A 22,131-nucleotide genomic window follows, 5' to 3' on the forward strand; every position below is an offset into this window, starting at 1 on the left:
CATATTTGCACTTGCAGGACGTGGGGAGAGGACATTATGGCACAGCATTTAAGGTAAAACTGGGGCTGCCGGCTTCCCATTTAGAGAGCCTGGCTTCAGGTCCCCACTCTGTTTTCAATTCAGCTTCCTGCAAATGTGCCTAAGAAACAGTCATCGAAGGCTCAAGCACCTAGGTCCTTCTCACACAGTGGGAGGAAGACTCAGCGCTTTTCCTGGGATCATGGCTTTGGCTTGGTCCATCCCTGGATTTTGCAAGAATTGGGGAGAAAATAACACATGGAAGGTTCTCTTGCACTCTCGCTTGCTCTATTTCTCTGCATTACCTTTCTAACAAAAAAATTAATAAAATTGAAGATAAATTTAGAGTGAGGAATCAGAACTATATGCATCCAGTCCTTTTTTTTTCCTTTAAGAAAAGTGGACATCCATCTCTGCTTTTGTAAAAATAGCAGAGAATTGGTTGTTTTTAAAATCTGTCCATGTGATGTAACCTACCGCCCACTTGGAAAACTCTACCAGCTGTCACCTCATTGCTGCAGAACTAGATGTGGAAGATCAGTGCCTCCTTGCCATCCTAGTTATCCATTTGTGGGAGAGTCTGAATGAATTGGCTTTTCCTTGACACAGCATCTGTGACTTGTGTGGGGCAGAGCTCATAGCTTTGCAAGCGTTCTTCATATCTCTTGACAAAACAAAGTCTAGAAATATTAATTATTAATGAAGGACAAATTCTTATGATCAAATGAAGTGATACACTTCACACGGCTCCCTAGGTATGCACACAGAAGATAAGGAACACACCACATATTTGTTTGAGGCCTTGTGTTCCAGACTGCAGACACATTTTCAGGAGGCACAGGGGAGTCCAATTTAACCACAAAAGAAGAGATCATTTATAGCTCAGCATAAATCGGAAGCTTGAGAATGATTGGACTTGTGACAGAATAACTGCTTTCTTTTTAAAGTAGGGATATAACAGGCTATTAGGTAATTACTTTGATTTTAAATGGCTGTAATTCTAATTCCCATGATAGCTCATAATAGCTCAGAGAAAGAATGAGGAAATGCAGATGAAGTTTGTCATTTTGTATTTACATAGACAAAAAAAATGAAAAAGAAAGAAAAAAAAAGCTAACTACAGCCTGAATTCACAAAACCTAATTCACATGAGTTAATTCGTTTTATCTTTTTAAAACAGTCTTTTGGGAAGCACTGGAAATAGAGCAGAGCATTGGGACTTCTCAATTTAAACGTTATTACTTCCACAGTCTACGGGGAGGGCTACTCCCAAAATATCCTCCTGGAGTTGTCAATTTATATTCTTTCTCTGTTTCCAAAGCTAAGCACTTGAAAATGAGCAAAGAGAAATAAAATATCGTGCAGCCCAGCTGTCTGTGGGACACAAGTTTATGTCAGTCATCTTGCTCATGATGTATTGCAGTAATAAATCAAAGGAACCACACTAGTTGTGTAATTTATTACAGTAGTATATCAGCAGGGAGGCCTCCGGGAGCATGAGTTATAGACACGAACCTTGCATCCTTGTTTTATTTACTTCCTCTGAGCCTGATAGAAGAAGACAGCATGGGAGGAGTTGAAGTCAAAACTGAAAGTCTATTGTGCATAATTGTTAACATGACATTAAACACTCATTCCAGGGTAACATAATTGAAAATTCTAAACCTTTGATTTGTTATCTCTGTGCTACTAAACCAAAAAGTAATAAATCCTGAAATATGATGGCCTTAAATGTTAATACCGATGATTTGCTTTTCTCCATCTAAATGTTTCCCTTCTACTTCTTAATGATAGCATTAGTCATAATGTGCCTGAGCTATGCTAACATTAATTACACGTATTTTATACTGCTTAAGTGATACTTTCCCTACTTTAATATTTTAACAGCTTGAGAGATCTAAGAAATATACAACATCTATTCCTCTTTAGTATTTTAGTTTTCAAACATCACAAATTTTTATCATGATTTAAAAAGGTCAGCTATTATCCCATGATTAAGTCTTCCCCAGCAAATATTGCTAATTAAAATCATTTCTTCTTTTCATTTAATAAACATTTGTTGTGATGGATAAAATTACTTCATTGGTTAAATTGCTCTCATCACAAACTGAGCCTATTGAATAACCTAGCACTATTTTTAACAATACTGTTGTCTGCAATTATCCATTAACCACCATCTGCTACAACATCACCACTAGTTCCTCCTGGTGCAAACAAATTTTTAATACGCATATGTCACACAATGTGGAGATATTTATAATGGAATAAACAATTTCGTAGTTAACAACATTCATATCCTTCCAAACAAAGGGTATGTGGATCTTCTTAGTGATGTACGATCTCTCGTTGTAAAGTGAGCCTTTTATTAAACATGAATTTTAGCAGCCATTACTATAGCGTAACAGGTAAAACTACTGCCTGTGAACCTAGCATCCCATATGGACACCTGTTTTTGTCCCAAATGTTTCACTTCTGTTCAAGCTCTTGACTAAAGGCCTAAAAAAAGTATCAGAAGTTAGTAAAAGTGGGACACCTGAAAAATGCACCTGCCTCCTAGCTTCTGCCTGGCCCAGTGCTAGCCGTGGCAGCCATCTGTGCAGTGAACCAGCAGATGTAAAATGTTTCTCTTGCTGTCTGATTTTCACCCAAATTAAATAAATATAAATCATTAAAACAGAAAAATAGAATTTTAAATTAGATCCCCAGTCAATTCATAAGTTTATTAGAGTTTGAAAAGCACCGTCTTGTTCAGTAATACCTTCTTGAAATTTTAGGTCTATAGAGCATATCTTCAAGTCCAAGAAAAATGAGATACATATTTAAGCTTCAATAAGGTATGCTAATTGTTCCCTAGTGACAATTAATAGTAGCTATTTACTAAATGACAACTATCATTAAAAACCTTTGATGAGGCAGCATAAATAGCAGAGGGAGCTGCTAGAAACATCAGATATTTGCAAGAACAGAATAAAGGCAGTATGCTCCTGGGGCTTCTTGGTCATGAAAATCAGCTCTTAGTGTGCCAATTTTTCCAGTCTTCGCTCACCAACAAGTTGTTGGATTAGACATGTCACAGAATGGCCACTTCAGATCATCTCAGCCATAATGCCCCATAAGGACAATAGTCTACGTGGCCTTCCAGAAGATGTTCTCTGAAAATGAGATCATCCGTTGTAATTCCTACCACAACACAGCATACCACTCCCTCTCAGGTGGTCTTCCCACTTACTCACTAGCGTTTTCTGGGATTGTGTATCTCATCAAAAAACAGAACCTAAGCTCTCTCTCCAGGCTTATTTCTGCACAAATCTGTTCTGAGACAAATGTTTGCATTTTTTGACTGAAATGTAATATTTACTATCGTTTGAGTTTTTCTTTGAATTAGAAGAAAACCCAGTATCAGGTGGAAAAAACAGAAAGCAACTCTAGCTGAAACATTATCAAATTATAAATAAAAACCTTTGGTTATCAAGTTAGCCTAAGCCTTCTCTCTGCTCAGTCTTCTCATTTTCTCTGCCAATATCTCTCCACCTTCCATGCAATAGAGGATATTAAATATGTACTTATAATAAATGTAAATTTCTTTCTGGATGGATCAGATGACTGTAGAGAATTAACAACAGTATTGTCTTCCATGCAAAGTTCTGAGTTACACGGGAAACTATCGTGGCACCTATGTTTTTTTCTATATTATATCTGGTTCAGCCTTCTAAAATGTAACTTAAAAAATACCACATATTTTGTTGCACTTTGCGTAAATTCTCCTTATATGAATAGCAGCTTAATGGATCCTAATTTTGACCATTCTTAAAAATCAACAGTGAAGCTGTAAAAACAGATATATGGGGCCCGGCGGCGTGGCCTAGCGGCTAAAGTCCTCGCCTTGAAAGCCCCGGGATCCCATATGGGCGCCGGTTCTAATCCCCGCAGCTCCACTTCCCATCCAGCTCCCTGCTGTGGCCTGGGAAAGCAGTTGAGGATGGCCCAATGCATTGGGACACTGCACCCGCGTGGGAGACCCGGAAGAGGTTCCAGGTTCCTGGGTTCAGATCGGTGCAGCACTGGCCATTGCGGCTCACTTGGGGAGTGAATCATCGAATGGAAGATCTTCCTCTCTGTCTCTCCTCCTCTCTGTATATCTGGCTGTAATATAATGAATAAATCTTAAACAAACAAACAAACAAACAAACAAACAAACAAAAACAGATATATGCCACAACCAGACGTCTGATTCAAAAGTTCTTGGCTAACAGAATGATGACTTAATTGTTCTTCACGATGACAGAAAATCTCCCAAAGATGATAATGTGCATTTGATATTAAGAAACAGTATGACAAAAGACTCATCAAGGATAAAAGAGAACATTTAAACACTGTTGGTGGAAATGGCAATTGGACATTGTGGAAGAGTGCAACAGGTTCTTCAAAGTTAAAAAACTGAATTACTGCATGACAGCAATCTCACTGGTAGATATATTCATAACTTAAAGGAAATTCTTATCTACACAGCCATGCTTACTGTAGCACTGCTCACAGTAGACAGCAAAAGGAATCAACTGAAGGATCACTCACAGATTAATATAAAAAGGAAAGATAGTAAATGCATGCAATGAAATAGCATTAAGCCAGTAAAAAAGGTTTAGTATAATTAGGAGCAACACAGATGATCCTGTAGAACATTATACGATATAAAATAAAGCCAGATACAAACAAACAAGCCAGAAGTCATGATCTCTCTGAGTAGCAGAAGTTAATAAGGTTGCTCTCATGCAAGTAGAAAGAAGCATATGGAGAAGCTATGGAGAGTTGTGGTGGCATGGATGTCACACCAGGAGAGATTGTCAACGGATTTAAAGTTGCTACAGAGGAGCAGTCAGCTATACTGCACAGGAAAGTGATTTTAATAAAGGATATTATACTGTGTATTTTAAACTACCTATATAGGATTCTTAATGCTTCACTATAAAGAACCGATAAATGAGAGGATGGATATGCTAATTAAGCTATTTGTCATTGCACAACCTGTACATATATACTGAAACGTCACATTGCAATCCATAAAACTGTGCGTTATTTTAAATTTATAAATAAATTTTTGCACTTCTTGTAATACATCCGTGACATACTTAAAAATATATATCCAAAATAGGTTTACACTGGGTCATTAGTTTTCATTCGACTAGTAAGCTCCTTGCATCACTGTCAGCAGCCCCAGGTACAGCGGGGCTGGTCAGCTGTACAGGCTCAGCCTTCTTGGGTCACCTATTTCATTGATCCCCACTTGTGTTCCAGCTCCCAGTACTGGAAATAAAACTCCTGGATGCTTGAGCTCCCAACTGAACAACTGTAGAAGGAAAAACCACTAATCCTATCAATTTGTGGTTACATTGGTGGCCACAAGTATTTGTTTTTATACATTTTTTACAAGATCTATTTATTCTTATTGGAAGGTCAGATATACAGTGAGGAGGAAAATCAGAAAGGAAGATCTTCTCTCTGATGATTCACTCCCCAAATGACTGCAATGGCCGGAGCTGAACTGATCTGAAGCCAGGAGCCTCTTCCAGGTCATCCACGCAGGTGCAGGGTCCCAAGGCCTTGGGTCTTTCTTGACTGCTTTCTCAGGATACAAGCAGGTTGCTGGATGGAAGTAGGGCTGCCAGGATATGAATCTATATGCGATCCCGGTGCACGCAAGGCAAGGACTTTATCTGCTAGGCTACCGTTCTGGACCTGGCCATGGGTACTTGTTTAAATTTTTGTCAAGATACTGCCTTAAGAGAGCAATATGATTTGTTTTTAACAGTTATTCTTTACAATGTATGTGGTTATTACGTTTGATTTCCAGGACAACAACATTTTTTACATTTTCATCTATTTTCTTTCACTACATGGGATGTCATAATTATGTGATAACTGCTCATACAGCCTATTTTATTTTATTTTATTTTGTATTTGGGAAGGAGACAGAAAAAGGAATTTTTATTTGCTACTTTAGTCCCTGAATGCCTAGAGTAATCTCCAATTGGGGCTAAAACCAGAAGTCATGAACTCAATTTGAGCGATCACCTCTGTCTCCCCAGGCACGCCTTGGCAGGAAGCTGGAGTGAGGTAGACTTGAATACCAGATTTAAACTCTCCAACATGAGATGGGCCATCTTAACTGATATACCAAACTCCTGTCCCTGTTTAGCTTAAAAAATTGTTATTTCATTCATTTCACATCACATAGGAAACTCTTGATACTATATTATGTGTTTGTGTTCACTGCATATATTCAGCACTTTGAATGTCATTCGCTTTTCCATATTCTCTAAACTCCCATGCAAACAAGAGACTTTCTATTTGTATTTAGAGTTAAAGGTAAAAGAGGAGACAGAGTGATCTTCCATCTGCTGGTTCACACCCCAAAAGGCCACAGTGGTCAGAGTCTGTGCAGTTTGAATGCAGAAGCCAGGAGTTCCATAGCATTCTTCCCTGTGGGTGCGGGGGCCCAAGCCCTGGACCATGCTGTGCTGCCTTCTCAGGCCATCAGCAGGGAGGTCGATTTGAACTAGGGTAGCCAGGTCATGAACTGCTGCACAGACAGGATGCTGGAACCCAGGCAGAGGTTCAGCCTGCTATGCCAAGACGCAGGGTACAAGGACATCTTAAAACAGATTCATGTATATATGAGATATAGGAGGCCAGAGCAGTGGTTTCACAAGGTAAGAGCTATGGGAAACACTTTTTTTTCCCTACCAAGCAGTTATGTGGCCTTCCACCAACTCAAGTATTTTAGAATTTAAGATTGTCCTGAATATCTTGAATGGTCGGAACCTGCGAACAAAATTTATGAATTTTGGCTTCTGTCAATTATTTGCAATCATGCTCCATCTGAGCTTTCTATTGTGACATAGTTTATTTTTTGAGAAAAATAAATATTGAGGGTTGCATTGATGTGTACTTGATTAAACCACTGTCTGCCACTCAAAAAACCCCGTATTGTGCCTATTCAAATTCTGGCTGATCCACTCCAGATTTTACACATGACTAATGTGCCTTGGAAAGCAGTGGAGAATGACCCAAGGCCAGGCCCCTCTACTGCTGCGGGAAATGCTGATAAAGCTCTGGCCCCTGCCCTGAGCCTGCCTACCAGCCTAGCTGTAATGGTTGTGGACATTTGGGGAGTTAATCAGCAGATTCAAGATTTCTCTCTGCCCCCACTCCCGCTTGCTCCCTTTCCCTGTAACTCTGGCTTTTAGATGAATAAAATAAATCTTTAAATTAAAAAGGAAAGAAATAGTAAAACTAAATGAAAACAACTGTAGTGAGTTTGCTTGAATCCTGAATATTCTGAGGCATCAAACATGGAGAGGTATTATCCTGAGCTTAAAAAAAACTCATATGGCCAGTTTTACAAGTGAAACAAAGAAGAAATATATTAAGATCAACTTGAGGGTAATGCAAAAATTGCCCAAAAATTCAGAGGAAACAAAAATGTGATTTATAATGAAAAATTTCCTGAATTTGAATATGAGATTCACAAGTTTTAGTTTTTTCTCTGCACTACTAATACCACTGTCGTGGAAAATAATTTTAAACACACTTATATGTTTATCCGTTTGTTATGCTTGTGAGCACATTAAATTGGTGAAAAAAGTTGTATGTATCTACATGTGTTTATATGCAATCAGGGTGGCACTTGTTAGTTGTTTATTCTTTTCATCTTTCTGTGTGTATTTCTACGAAGAGTCATGCAGGCCAAGTGACTGCTGATGTTTGGGAAATTCCATCTGATGCCAAACAAATTGAAAGCCACCAAGAAATACAAAATCAATACCCCGGTCTCAGTATCTCCTGCTGAAGGAACACCAGTTATTTTCTGGGTGAATACACTAGTTGTCCTGGATACTGAGCATTATTCTTCTTCAGGAACACATCTCTTTTGAGAGAGTTCAGCCTCAGTAATACTTTAATTTGCACACCTAACCAAGCTGAACCATCACTCAAATGCATGTGGATTTAAATCAAAAGGATTGTGGTAGGAATAAACACCAATAACCCGACTGTAATATCATTCTTATCATATGAAATAGGACTATGAGCTGCACAGACTTCAGTAAATTGCTCTGAAATCAGCTGAAACCTTCGAAACTGCTATGTTTTGATTTTTGGATTTGTTTTCTAAACGCTGCTTACTTCCCCTCCTTTTACTAAGAGAAAGTTTTAAATCATTCTAATTCATTCATTTCTTCATTGCTTCAGCAAATAGTTGTTGAATAATATATTGCAACAGACAAGCATATTTTCTTTTAGGGACTTAAAACGAAAACTGTCTTCATTCAGACTACAGGAATTACATAGAGGAGCGAATGAGGTAATTGATACATTATCCTGGTTGGTGTAACTTCTACAAATGCAAGTATGTAAAGCAAATAGAGTTACAAAATTTTCAACTTGGTTTATTTTAAAGTTTGTAAATTCAGTGGGGATTTATAAATGATAGCGTTTAATACTAACTACTGTGAGAGCAGGTTATATAAAATAGTTCTTTTTAACTACATTTACATGGTTAAGGGCTGTGATTCAGCAAGTAGAGCCAGTACCTGAGACAATGGCAACCCATAGAGATGATGGCTCAAGTCCTGCTTGTTTCACTTTACATTTGCTAATTGTGTGGGAAAAGCAGAGGTGATTTATGTGTTTGGGTTCCAAAAACGCCTGAAACAGGCTCAGATGAAGCTTCTGGTGTTTGGCATTGGTCCAGCCCAGCCACGGCTACTGTGACCACCTAGCGAGTGAACCCTGTAATGGAAGATCTTTCTCTCTCTGACTTTCTCCCTCTCTGTATCTCTTTAACAACAATAATAATAATATTTCTATATCACTGTAACTCTTTCCATAATAACAATAACTTTCCAAAGATACATCTTTTCTGACATAGACTATTAGTGATATTTCAAATAAGAAATTAAGCCATAGAAAGATGAATACATACAAATTAATTAAATGATAGGTCATGAATTCAAGTATCAAATCCACATCTATCCCCACAATTCAAGTTTGCTAATATATGCCACATCATACAGATTCTATAGGATATAGAATGCAAAATATTCTGTTTGTCTAATAAGATGAGAGAAGCATAATCAAGATGAAGCACCTCACATTATGCAAATTAGAATGTAAAACATTGCATTCAATAACTAACATTCCCAAGTCACATATAATCGTTAATTGTAACATTAGGACTGAAAGCTCATTTTAAACATAGCTCCAAATATTAAGTTGCGTATTCAAAAAATTTAGTTAATTGCTAAAGTCCACACCGCTCTTTAGAAACCTAGTCACTATTAGCACTAATAAATTCAGCAAAATTTCAAAACATAAAATCAATATAAAAAAGTAGAACTAAGTATGGTAATAACAAACTATCTGAAAATGAAATCAAGAAACAACTTCAACTAAAATAGCCACCAAAAAAATCTATGACTATTTTCAATATAAAAAGTGAAAAATAAATTTAAAAATGACTAAAAAAATGAAATGGAAATAAGTAACTACAAATATATTCCAATTTAATTAATTAGGAAAATGATAATGTTGAAATGTCTAAAAGATTTGAACCTGTTTGTTGATGCAGTATAACCCCTATGAAAACACTAATAACATTCTTCACAAAGAAAAAAATCATAAAACTGCCTTTCAAATAAAAATGAGTGAATCTTCAAAAAAGAAATAAATAAAAGTAGATACAACGAAAAGCTTTTATTATAGAGTATTAATGGAGATTTACCATTTTTTTTTACCAGATTTACCATTTTTAAAAACATAAAGAACAGTGACTTTAACAGAGATTTATAAGCCATAAATGCAACTAAACATTAGGCTTGGAAGTATAAAAACATTAACATACTACATTTGTGCTTCACTTTCTCTGAAGTAATAATTACTGTACCAGTTAATGGATGAAAGGTTTTTCAGTTTCTTAGATTTCTTATGATAGTTATGAGTGTGATTTCCATATATCTAAAAATATTTAAAACAGAAAAGATTGATTACTTTTATTTTGAAAAACAAATTTTCCCTGTGTTAACTTGGAGATAACACTTTTTAAAAATTTTAGTGTTTAGTCAAAGGTTTAATGTGGCACTAAATAAAGTGTTCAACATTATTAAAACTGTCGGGGCCCTGTGCAACAGCATAGTAGCCAAAGTCCTCGCCTTGAACATGCTGAAATCCTATGTGGGTGCTGGTTCTAATCCTGGAGGCCCTGCTTCCCATCCAGCTCCATGACTGTGGCCTGGGAAAGCAGTTGAGAATGGCCCAAAGCCTTGGGATCCTGCATCTGCATGGCAGACCCAGAAGAAGCTCCTGACTCCTGGCTTCGGATTGGCTCAGCTCCAGCCGTTGTGGCAGCTTGGGGAGTGAACCATCAGATTGAAGATCTTCCTCTCTGTCTCTCCTTCTCTCTATATATCTGCCTTTCCTATAAAAAAAAAAAAATCTTTAAAACAAACACCCAACACTGTTATTGGTTCAGCAGATGCAGACAAGTACTATAAAAGCAAGAATTAAATGATACCTATCACTCTTACAGTACAAATTTTAAAAGTTTTAGACAACTGACATAATAGGACATTTAATAAAAACATTGTAATTTAAATTGAAGCTACTTTACTGCCCTCTCCATTCCCCCATCACCTCTCAATGATATGGAAGTTTTACCTAAGTACTTTCTATACATTAAAACCTATTCTGTAAGTTTCATAGTTTAAACCTATGAAAATTTCATAGAATAATTATATTACTAATAAAAGAGTAGATGGTATAGAAATAGATTCACTATAATGAATATGATACATTTTTCAACAGCTGCTTTTGTAAGTAGAAAGAGGAAGTTTGTCATAAAGGGTATCTCATATACTATGACTGGTCTTATTTACATTTGGTTAGTTTTTTTAAGAATTCCTTTTCTATTTAAAAAATGTATTTATTTATTTATTTATTTATTTATTTATTTATTTATTTATTTATTTAAAAGATAGATTTACAGAAAGTAAATGGCCACAATGACTGAAGATAAGTAAATCCAAAGCAGGGAACTTCTTTTGGGTCTCCCACCAGAGTCCAGCCTTAGATCTGAGCCATCCTCCCCTGCTTTCCCAGGTCATAAGCAGAGAGCTGGATTTGAAGGGGAGCAACCAGCACATCAAATCAAACCCAAATCCAGTGCCAGTGCCACAAACACAGGGATTAGCAAGCCATACTATCACCTCCCAGGTCCCTCTCCCATTGTTACTCAAAGGATTTCATTTCTTCAGAGGGTGTTAGTCTAGGAGACAGATTATCTTGCGACCTTTTCCCTCTGAAGTCAGGATTTAGTGTTTCTGTCTGGAAACACACTCTGAATTTTCCCTGGATTACCCTACAAGAGGTAAGAAACAATAGTAATTGCAATTTCTGGGAGCTTATGCAAGGGTTTGTATCATTCAGGGAGCAGACAGATGCCATAGAATGCTTAACATTTACAAAACTGCTGGGATCGAAGATAGAAGATCCCCACCTTTCACCATACACAAAGATCAAATCTTTATAGCTACGTCCAGAAACCACCAAACTTTTAGAAAAAAAAGTTGGAAGTACTCTACAAAATATATGTGCATGCAAAGACTTCCTAAAAAATCTTCAAAAGCAAAGGTAGTCAAAACCAAAATAAACAAATGGGACTATATCAGGCTAAGAAGCTTTTGCACAGCAAAGTAAATGATCAAGAATGTAAAAAAGCAACCAAAGTCGGAGAATATCTTTGCACACTAAACAGAAGACGGAGGGGGCTAATACCCAGAATAACCATAGCAACAAAATGAACAACTCAGACAAGAAATGAGCGAAGGATTTGAGAAGACACTTTTTAAAGGAAGAAATCCTCATGGTTAACGAGCATATGAAAAACTGCTCAAGCTCCCTAGTAATAAGGGAAATCCAAATAAAAACAGCTCTGTTTCCACTTACTGCCAGTGGGAATGGCCCTCATAGAGAAAACTACCAACAACACTTGCTGGCAAGGATGCGGGGAGAAAGGAAGTCTACTCCACTGCTAGTGCATGCAGGCTGGTACAGCCACTATGGAAGTTGGTATGGAGAAAACTCAGGCAACTGAAAATTCATCTACCATATGACCCATCAATTCCCGTGCTGGAAATATATCCAAAGGATTTGATACATGAGAAAGTAAATTTGCACCCCTGTATTCTTTGAATCATAATCAACAATTGCAAAAACATGGAAATAACCTAGATATCCATTGAAGGAGCACTAGATAAAGAAAATGTGGAACATCTACTCCATGAATACCACTCAGCTCTTAAAAAGAATGAAATTCTATCATTTGCATCCAAATGGGCCCTTATGTTAAATGAAATGAGCCAATCCCAAAAGGACAGATATCACATGTTTACTCCAATATACAACACCTTCCATCAAAAATACATAACAACAACAAAAAACAGACATGTAACCCTACAAAAAAGGGATGTGATAGAGACCAGATTACCAGGAATCAAGGAAAATGAAGAGAAGGTATCTCTACTAAGGAATGAAGGTAGACTCACAATGAAACTAAGAATACTGAGACAACAAAAAATTACAACCCCTACTACTGATCATGCCAACAGTGTCATGATTCACATAAACAGCAAAAAGTTGGAACCACTCCCCTTTCATCTGTAATTTTAAGTAGCTGTCCCCTGGTGATGCTCAGTGCTCATATGGTTGAGGAGTTGTTTTGTTCACCTTAGGGAAAAGTTCTTTCTTGTTTCAATTTACAGGGTTTTTTTTGTGGCAAACTTAATTATTTTTGCTGTGGATTTTACCTTTTTGCACATCCTAGTTCTTTATATTCTTTTCAATAAGTTCTTCTGATTCATTACTTGATCATCCATAAGAGACTTTTTGAATACTTGTAAGCACCTGAGGTTGTAAATGTCCCCTTCAACACTATTTTTGCCACACCTCATGGGTAATGATGTTCTTGCTTCTGTTGTAATTTCTTCAGTACCAATTTCTGCAAGGAGGTTTTTTACTGTCTTTTTCATCACTCAAGTGACACACTGACATTTTTGTAGGATGTTCTTTAAGTTCATGTTGATAAATTTTTTCTTTTTTTCCCTGTTGTAGACTGTGTTCACTGGTTCTGTATTTAATGGGTGCACAACAGAAGTGTAGCAGAGACTAACATGTGCAGATATGGAGACACAGTGCAGTATGTTTCTCTGCACCCAGACCAAAGATGGACTGCCAGTGAAACAGCTGAATATAGCCTGACAGTAGGACACTGGACTCATTGACATCATCCATGCCTACAATGTTTAGAAACACTTAACTAGCAGCACGATGGACTTACTATTTGTGAAGGACCACTGATTGTAATACTGGAGGGGAAATCAATGGGACAGGGAGAGGAAACGTGGTGAAGGGGATGGAAAACTCCAGAGCCTATAAAACTAAAACACAAAACAATAATAAAAAATAATTTAAAAAATTCATGGAGAAAGGTTACATTCACATTGCCTTAGTCAGTGTGCCATTCTTTATACTACTATAACAGAAAAGAGATACTAGTCAGAAATTAAAATGAAAAAAAGCGTGAAATTTCTTTGTCATTTTCTGTTTTTCATTAAATGACTAGATTACTCAAGAGTATTCTGCTGTGTTTCACCAAATAAGAAATGGATCTTTCAGGAAAAAAAATAAAACTTTATGTGGAGACACTACACAAATCGATGTATTTCTACATGTAGACAAAACCACAACATTATTACATTTTTATCAATAATGCCAGATTTAAACACTATGGGTTATGATTCCTTTACTTCTATAACCTAAGACAAAATAAAATCATAATCATAAGTTTTGAATTTGATGGAAATTAAATATATAAATTGGACTGTTAAACTTTAGATAAGAAGAAAAAATATGTTTTTATAAACACAGAATGCTTTCTGATTTCTTTTTGCTGTATGAAAAGATGTTTCCCTGCCCAACTAATCAACAGTATTTTGTATCAATTTGATATGATAAACTTATTGATCTATACATAACGTATCAACATTTCTCACATCTCTAGAAACACTTCAATTCATGACAGGCCATATTAAAAGAATTTGATTTAGAACAAGCTAAATCTACAATCTTGTTCAGTTCTTAGCTCTACAATATCCAAGAGCACACTCAAGGTCTTAATATATAATACAATAAGCAAAACAATCAACCTTTGCCTATATTGATTTAGAAATATACCACCTGAAGTTGCATATTTCCGGATATTCAAGTTAAGCTTTCAGACACACTTTAGGAGAAGCAAGGTACAGTGCTGAGTTTGCAGAAGCACGGTGTCTAATTTTATAAGAATCTCCACACTTTTAAATCAATGAACAGAAATACAGATTGCTTTCTGTTCATTAAAGACATGCTCTTTTAAATATTCTAGACTGTAATGTCTATTATTTCTAATGAACACACTTCCCTGGGGATATTTGATCTCCCAATGCCTCTAGTTATTTTCTGCTCTTACCTGCTTTGTACAAAGTTTTAAAAATGCCACCATGCAAGACAAATAATGTTCTCTGACACTGATATTGCTTGAATTACTCTTTAGATTTTGTTCTGACAACTTTTTCAAGATTTTATATGCCGAATTTTGTTTTACATATTTCAGTATCTTAAATTTAACAGACTTTTATAATCTTCACCATTATAAAATCGACTTTTTAATTCCATTTTTAGCCTTGTACTTACACTGTCTCATATTTCTGCAGTTCCTTATATAGCATGCAAAAACAAAATTCCAAGATGGGCATTTAGCATAGAGAAGAGGCATATGTCCCATATCAGAGCACCTGGTTTGGATATGTAACCGCATTTCCTCACTTAACATCCTGTCATTCAGGTCCTTGGGGTCAATTTGTGATGGCTCCAGCAACTTGACTCCTGCCACCTATGTGGGAGACCTGGATTGAGTTACCAACTCCTAGGTATCACATGGTAATTGCAAGAATTTGGGGTGTAAACCAACTGATAGAAGTACATATTACCTCCTTGTTTCTCTCTCTTCTCTCACCTCATCTCATCTTATCTCATCTCACTCCACCTCATCTTATCTTTTTCTCTCTCAATAAAGATTAGCTTAATGGAAAATGAAAACAGAAGTTGCAGCATGCATCTCTACCCCTGAATATAAGGACTTCTAAACAAACCATTAAATATGCCTTGACAATTTGATACTAGATTTTCTACCGTTGCTTCTATCTACAACGCCACGAAACACTTAAATAGTAGAATGCTAGACATGATTATTATTAAACGACTATAGTAGAATGTAGGAAAATGGTGGGAGGGGAAAAACAGGGAAGAAAAAGAGGAGGGAGAAATCCCTATATGACAATACTGTAGCATGGAAAATAATTTTTAAAAATTCACTATATGAGTATATTAATCTATAATTATGTATATATGAATAAAATACTTATATCAATTGCATTACTATGTTCATATGGAAGTGGTATTTTGTTACATTCACATAAGGTACTAAGACAACTGGCAATTCTTTCCATTAAGAAGAGTAAATGGAAGTCACCAAGTTTCTCTGAAAACTGGCATGTTGGTGAAAGAATTCTCTCCTTTCAATGCTACACTGACTGTTGAGTTTCAAGATAAATATACAGTCAAGTACTAACTGGCAACTCTTTTTATGAAAGTTTTTACAAATGAATACTCTGTGTCTGAATTTAAGGTTCTGAATTATAAGGAATGAATGGGGATTAAAATTTCTAATGGTAGTTCCCTATATTTACTTGAGAAGCATAGTAGGTGAGAGAAAGTCAATGTTATCTGCTATTCACTGGTTTACTCCCCCAAAAGACCCAAACAGCTTGTACTGGGCCAGGCTGAAGCCAGGCATTTGAAAATCCATCTAAGTTGAACAAGTGGGTGGCATGAGACCGAGTATCTGGAAAATATTCTCCTGTTTCTCCAGGATTATCAGCATGCAACTGGAATGAAAGTGGACTGGCCAGAACTCAAACCAGTGCCTGTAGCAGATGCAGGCACTGCAGGAAGCAGCTTAAACCACTGTGCAGTAACACCAGCCCCAGGAATTCTCTTTCAAGTATTTGACCTCAAAAGATTGGGTCTTGAAACAGAAATGCAAATAATTTTATTTGATGATTATTAGTTATCTTTAAATAAGTATATGCTTAATTTTTTTCAATTGAGTTTTAGGGTAAGGAATATGATACCCATGCCTTTAATTTCACAAGGATTTGCAGCATTTTTCTATATATATATACGTATATTGATTTAATTTATTATATTATGCTAATGACAAATTTGAAAACTAAATCAAGAAAACCCCTTCTTGTAAAATAGTTACCAAACAAGTCCATGAATCTTTTAATAAATAAAATTAAAATTTCTACACTATAAACTGACCAAAAGTTATAGAGAAGATAAGTAATAGAAATGTATCCAATTTCATGAATGAGAAAAATTGACATTGTTGCAAAGTCTAAATGATCAGGCGGTCTACAGATGCAGTATAATCCCTGTCAAACACCGGTAACATTCTTCACAAAGAAAAATACATCAGAAAATTCATCTTGAACTAGAAAAGACGAATAGTCAAAGCTATCCAGAGACAAAGACAAACCTAGGAGCATCATCCCACCAGGTTGCACAACAATGCAAAGGTAGAATAACAAAACTCAGGGGTACAGCCACACACTCAGTTAAGTGATTTTCACCTGCAGTACCAAAAATGCACTATGACAAAAGAATAGTCTCCCCAATAAATCGCGCTTGGAAAATCAAATGTCTACAAATAGACTTCTAAATCCCCCACTCCTACCATAAACAAAAAATTGATTTAATAGATTGAATGCTAAAATATACTCATCTTTTAAGGCAGGGTTAAAACTATGAAAGGCTTAAAACTATAAAAATACTCAGTTCACCAAAGCAGAATGTACAATGATATGTTTAGCTAAGAATGCTACACAAATTAAATGAATACAAAAATCCAAATGGAAAACAAAAAAAATATATATGATTGCATTAAACAAAAAGAGATACGATACAGGAGAAAAACTGAGCATACTACAGAATGGAAAAAATATTTGCAAAGTATCAGTGTGAAAAAGTAGCAATGTTAATAATCTACAAAGGTCTCAAATTGGAAAAAAAAGATAAGAATGGCCATTATCACTAAGTATCAATGAAATAAAAACAAAAACAATCATCTCATATCACTTAAAATGACTATTAGGCAAAATATGAAATGCTAGCAAGGATGTGGAAAAATGAAAGCACTTATAGGCATTATCTGTAGAAATGTGAATTATTGAAATTATCACTGAAAATAATATGGAAATCTTCATAGAAATTAAAAAGAGAACTATTTAATGATCCAGCATTCCAACAATAGGAGACTAAAACCAAAATGTCAGAAAACCAGAAATACTCAGCTGCTCTAATGTTTACTGCAGTATTACCCATATCACTCAAGATACAGAACTATTTACAAATTGAATACTACTCCATCTTAAAATCAAAATAAATTCTGTCATTTGCAGAAACATAAATGAACCTGGAGTTCATTTTTAAATAAAATAGGTTGGATAGAAATTCTAGTACCACAGAGTTTCATTCATTTGTGGATTATCAGAAAAAAAAGTATTGATCTTAAAGAAATGCAAAGAACAGAAGCCATCAGTGGCTGAGGATGAGGGGACAAGGGAAGCAAGACTGGTTACAACATCCAGAATTACAAACAGAAGGAAGAGTGTGGTGGTCTCACAACCAGTCGGGTAAGCACAATTGAATATATTATAGATTTCCAAATAATCAAGGAATATGATTTCAATATTCTCATACAAATGATTAATGACTGAGGTGCTGCATGTCACAAATACCCTGACTGGATCATCAGATAATACTTACATATAAAGCACCACAGTGAACAATTACAAGTAATTTAAAATTCAAACTCTACCAAAAATAACATGCAATAGTCCTTAAAATATTTTCCCAATTCTGGGACTCCAGCAAAAGTTACTTTCTTTGGAACGAGAATGGAAAATTGAGTGATTGAATCCTAAAAGAGCAGAGTTTTAAGTGCTAAGCTGAACCCTTTCAAATACATTTATAATATCTTATTACTACAATATCTATTTCTTCCACACAGAAAATTATATGGGGAGTGGGAAGCAAAAAAGATGTATGGAGTGAAGTGTTTTCAAGAGGATATAAAACACATAGTCTGGATCAAAAGAAGAGAACGCCACACTTAGGAAATAATCACCTGACTGGCTTTTGAAAAGCTCAGTATTTTTATGCTTTTTGAGAGACAAGTAAAAAGACAACTATCATTAGCTGGTTCACATTGCAATGCCTACAATGCACTGAGTCCACATGGGTGTCAGGGACCCACCTGTTGCTCCCAGAGGGTTCATGAGCAGGAAGGCAGAATCCAGAGCAAAGCTGAGACTGGAATTCAGGACTTCTAAATTGAAAAACAGACATCCCAACTGGTCTTTCAGCTACTAAGCCAAACACTTGCTCACTACTATCTTTTCAAAAGATTAACGACTGGGATAATTTAGAATTTCTACGTTGCATTTTTGAGTTTTGTAGGTTTAAACTTTATCCTTATCAAGATCCTTAAAATTTAGGTCAAGAATTCATATCAGAATGCTAAAATTAATGGTGCTTAACTATTTTGCCCAAGGTCACAGTCTTTAATTAACAGACAGAAGCAAAAAAAAAAAAAAAAAAAAAAAAAAAAAAACAAAAAAACAACGTTTCTAGCACAAACTACTGAATTTCATCCAGCCCAGACCTTATGATTTCAGAGCTGCTTACGCAGTCCACTGCTTTATGTTAGCACTCTTCAAAAGTCATTCCACAATGAGGTGAAGTTCCTGTACTAGATTATACCTCAATGTACTTCAAGAAACTGAAATCTACACACATACACACACAGTGCATAAAGGTGAGGTTAGTTAGCACAGCCACTGCATATAGCACTTGTATCCCATATGAGAGGTTGGTTCAAAACTATGCTGATCCATTTCCAATCAAGTTCCCTGCTAATAGCAGTAGAAGATCACCACAGTGTTTGGGCCCCTGTTACCTCAGTGGGAGATTTGGATGCAACTCCAGGCTCCTGACTTGGACCTGACTCAACTGTGGTTGCTATGGCTACTTTAAGAATGGACCAGTAAATGGAGGACCCCTGATTCCCCACCAGCCTCCTTCTGTCTCACTTTCTTTCTTTTTTTTTAAAAAAAAAGATTTTATTATTATTGGAAAGCCGGATATACAGAGAGGAGGAGAGACAGAGAGGAAGATCTTCCATCCGCTGTTTCACTCCCTAAGTGAGCCGCAACGGGTTGGTGCTGCACCGATCCGAAGCTGGGAACCAGGAACCTCTTCCGGGTCTCCCACACGGGTTCAGGGTCCCAATGCATTGGGCCGTCCTCAACTGCTTTCCCAGGCCACAAGCAGGGAGCTGGATGGGAAGTGGAGCTGCTGGGATTAGAACCTGCGTCCATATGGGATCCTGGGGCTTTCAAGGCGAGGACTTTAGCAGCTAGGCCACGCCACCGGGCCCTGTCTCACTTTCTATGTAACCTGGATTTTCAAATACATACATACACACATACATCCATGGATTCATATAGCTAGTTAGATAAATCATTTTAGCAAAGAAAGTTCCAGGAAACAGCCTACTGCTTGACACCCTATTTCTATGAATAAAATTTGGGACACCATCACATTATTTGCAAGCCAAACACAAACAAAAACAAAACAGAAAGTGATGATCATGTGCTTCATGAAACTTCAAAAAGTCACTGTCTGGCCCTTGAAGAAGAGTTGCCTCTCTCTCCAGAGAAGGTGCCTGGGGAGCATTCTGTCCTTCAATAAGGTTAATTGGGCTGGATAGGGATAAAGAACTCTCCAAAGGCATAGCACCCTCTCACACTCCACTAAACCTGAGTTTCCCCAGTCACCAGGTCAGCTGCCCTCCCAGGACAAAGGGGTGTGTGAGATTCACCGCGCTTCAGGCCACAAAGAATTGCAGGAAAAGTTCTCCTGGAGAAACTTGGTGATTGCCCCACTAGTTCACCTGGAAGCCAGATAAACGAGGCAAAGAAGCCAGAGGATATAACTGGTCTTCCTGTTAAAAAAAAAAAAAAAACAAAACCCATTCTCTTCAGAAAATTTCAGGTAGCAAATGATGACACAAGTATGGATGAACATGTCTTTTCTGATTGTCTTTTGTCCTAGGGCAACTAACAAATTTCATTTCACAATCTAAAAAAATACAGCGATTGCAATGAAAGAGATGCAAATCACTCAATTTCAATTAAACTAATGAGTGGGAAAAAATCAGTTATTGTTTCTCCAGACTAAAGTTTGCAAGAGAGATGAGCTGTCTCCATGGCAGCCGATGGACTTGAGGAAAGTTTCCAAAATATTATCCTCATTCTCTTGAGTGAATGGATGAACTATTCAAAAACATTGGTTGCAGTAATTAACTATTTAAAAATTCTTAGTAAGAATATTTTAGGAAAGAATAAAGCATCCCATAATTTTCAAAACTATCAATCTACAACCTAGCATTGTGTTAACTTACATGTCTCTGGGAGCCATCGTATTCACACCTTTCTATTTTTCCTAGGCTGCCGTCTGAGAAATACAGCTTCTCCGTGCGGTGGTCGATGGTGAGTCCGTTGGGAGTGAGAATGTCTGTACTGATCACCACTTGTGCATTTTTCCCACTCAGGGTCGATCTCATGATACTCGGATACTGTTCATTCCAGTTGGTCCAAAACATTAAACTAATGAAAATGAAAAATGCACTCATAAGTAAAATTATAACATAGTAAAAGTAAAAGTAAAACATGGCAATGACAATCTGTTTAAAAAGAAGCAACATATCTGTTCCCCTTGCAAAAGTCTCAGAAGGTGACATATATCATGATATACGTGTGTGTGTGTATGGAGAAAACATAAGTACACATGATAGATACATATGTATGATACTTATGTTTTTCTTCAGGTTTTAAGTAGAATCCTGGAATCTATTTGTCAGGTTTCTCTTTTCTGCGAATTCCTTCAAACAACAGGTAGTTAAATTGAATCAATTTGGTGCACAATGAAAGCTGATTTTAATCTGAAAAAAGAAGTGATTTTAAATTTCTAAGGATTCAAATATACCCTAACTTTTTAATATTGTGTTTTAGCAAGCCCAATATGATCATTTAGGACATAGTCATGCTGACTATATTTCTCTTCTTCGCGATTCAAAGCCAAATTCTCTCTCCTTTCAAGTTTGTATTTTAAATTTTTGTACTTTCTTTTCTATATATTATATACTTAAAATTATTTTTATTGGAAAGGCAGATATACAGAGAGGAGGGGAGACAGAGACGAAGATCTTCCATCCACTGGTTCACTCTTCAGATGGCCACAATGGCTGAAGCTCAGTCAATCTGAAGCCAGGAGCCAGGAACTTCCTCTGGGTCTCCCAAATGGTTGCAGGGTCCCAAGACTTTGGGTTGTCTCTATTTCTTTCCCAGGCCAGAAGCATGGAGCTGGATGGGAAGCATGGCTGCTGCGACACGAAACAGTGCCCATATAGGATCTCAGTGCATGCAAAGTGATGACATTAGCCACTAGGCTACCATGCCATACCATATATGCTATATTTTCAAAAAAAGAGAGATGCAGAGCTGGTCTTCCATATGTTGGTTCATTCCTCGAATGGCAGCAAGGACCAGTCCTGAACTGATTCCAAAGCAGGGAGCCAGAGCTTCTTGGGCTCTCCCATATGGGTTCAGGATCTCAAGGATTTAGGCCATCTTCTGCTGCTTTCCCAGGCCATAAGCACAGAACTGGGTCAGACTTGGTACAGCTGGGACTCGAACCAATGACCATACAGATGTTGGCAACACAGGAGAAGGATTAGCAACCCTGGCCACTATATTGATTTCCCCTTTTTAAGTGTCTGTGTGTGTGTGTGTGTGTGTGTGTGTGTGCGCACGCGCGTGCGTGTGTGTAGGCATATAT

General features: G+C 36.8%; 1 protein-coding gene across 1 annotated transcript in view; it reads right to left on the reverse strand.

Annotated features, from left to right (window-relative positions):
• The window catches only part of LRP1B (LDL receptor related protein 1B), a 1,366,825-nt gene that overhangs the window by 302,469 nt on the left and 1,042,225 nt on the right, over window positions 1-22,131 (reverse strand). Inside the window, exon 45 of the mRNA XM_058664204.1 lies at window positions 20,696-20,900. Coding sequence (XP_058520187.1) covers window positions 20,696-20,900 — 205 coding nt within the window. The remainder of the gene's footprint in view (window positions 1-20,695; window positions 20,901-22,131) is intronic.

The sequence above is a fragment of the Ochotona princeps genome, chromosome 5 (genome assembly GCF_030435755.1).
Source record: "Ochotona princeps isolate mOchPri1 chromosome 5, mOchPri1.hap1, whole genome shotgun sequence".
NCBI lineage: Eukaryota > Metazoa > Chordata > Mammalia > Lagomorpha > Ochotonidae > Ochotona > Ochotona princeps.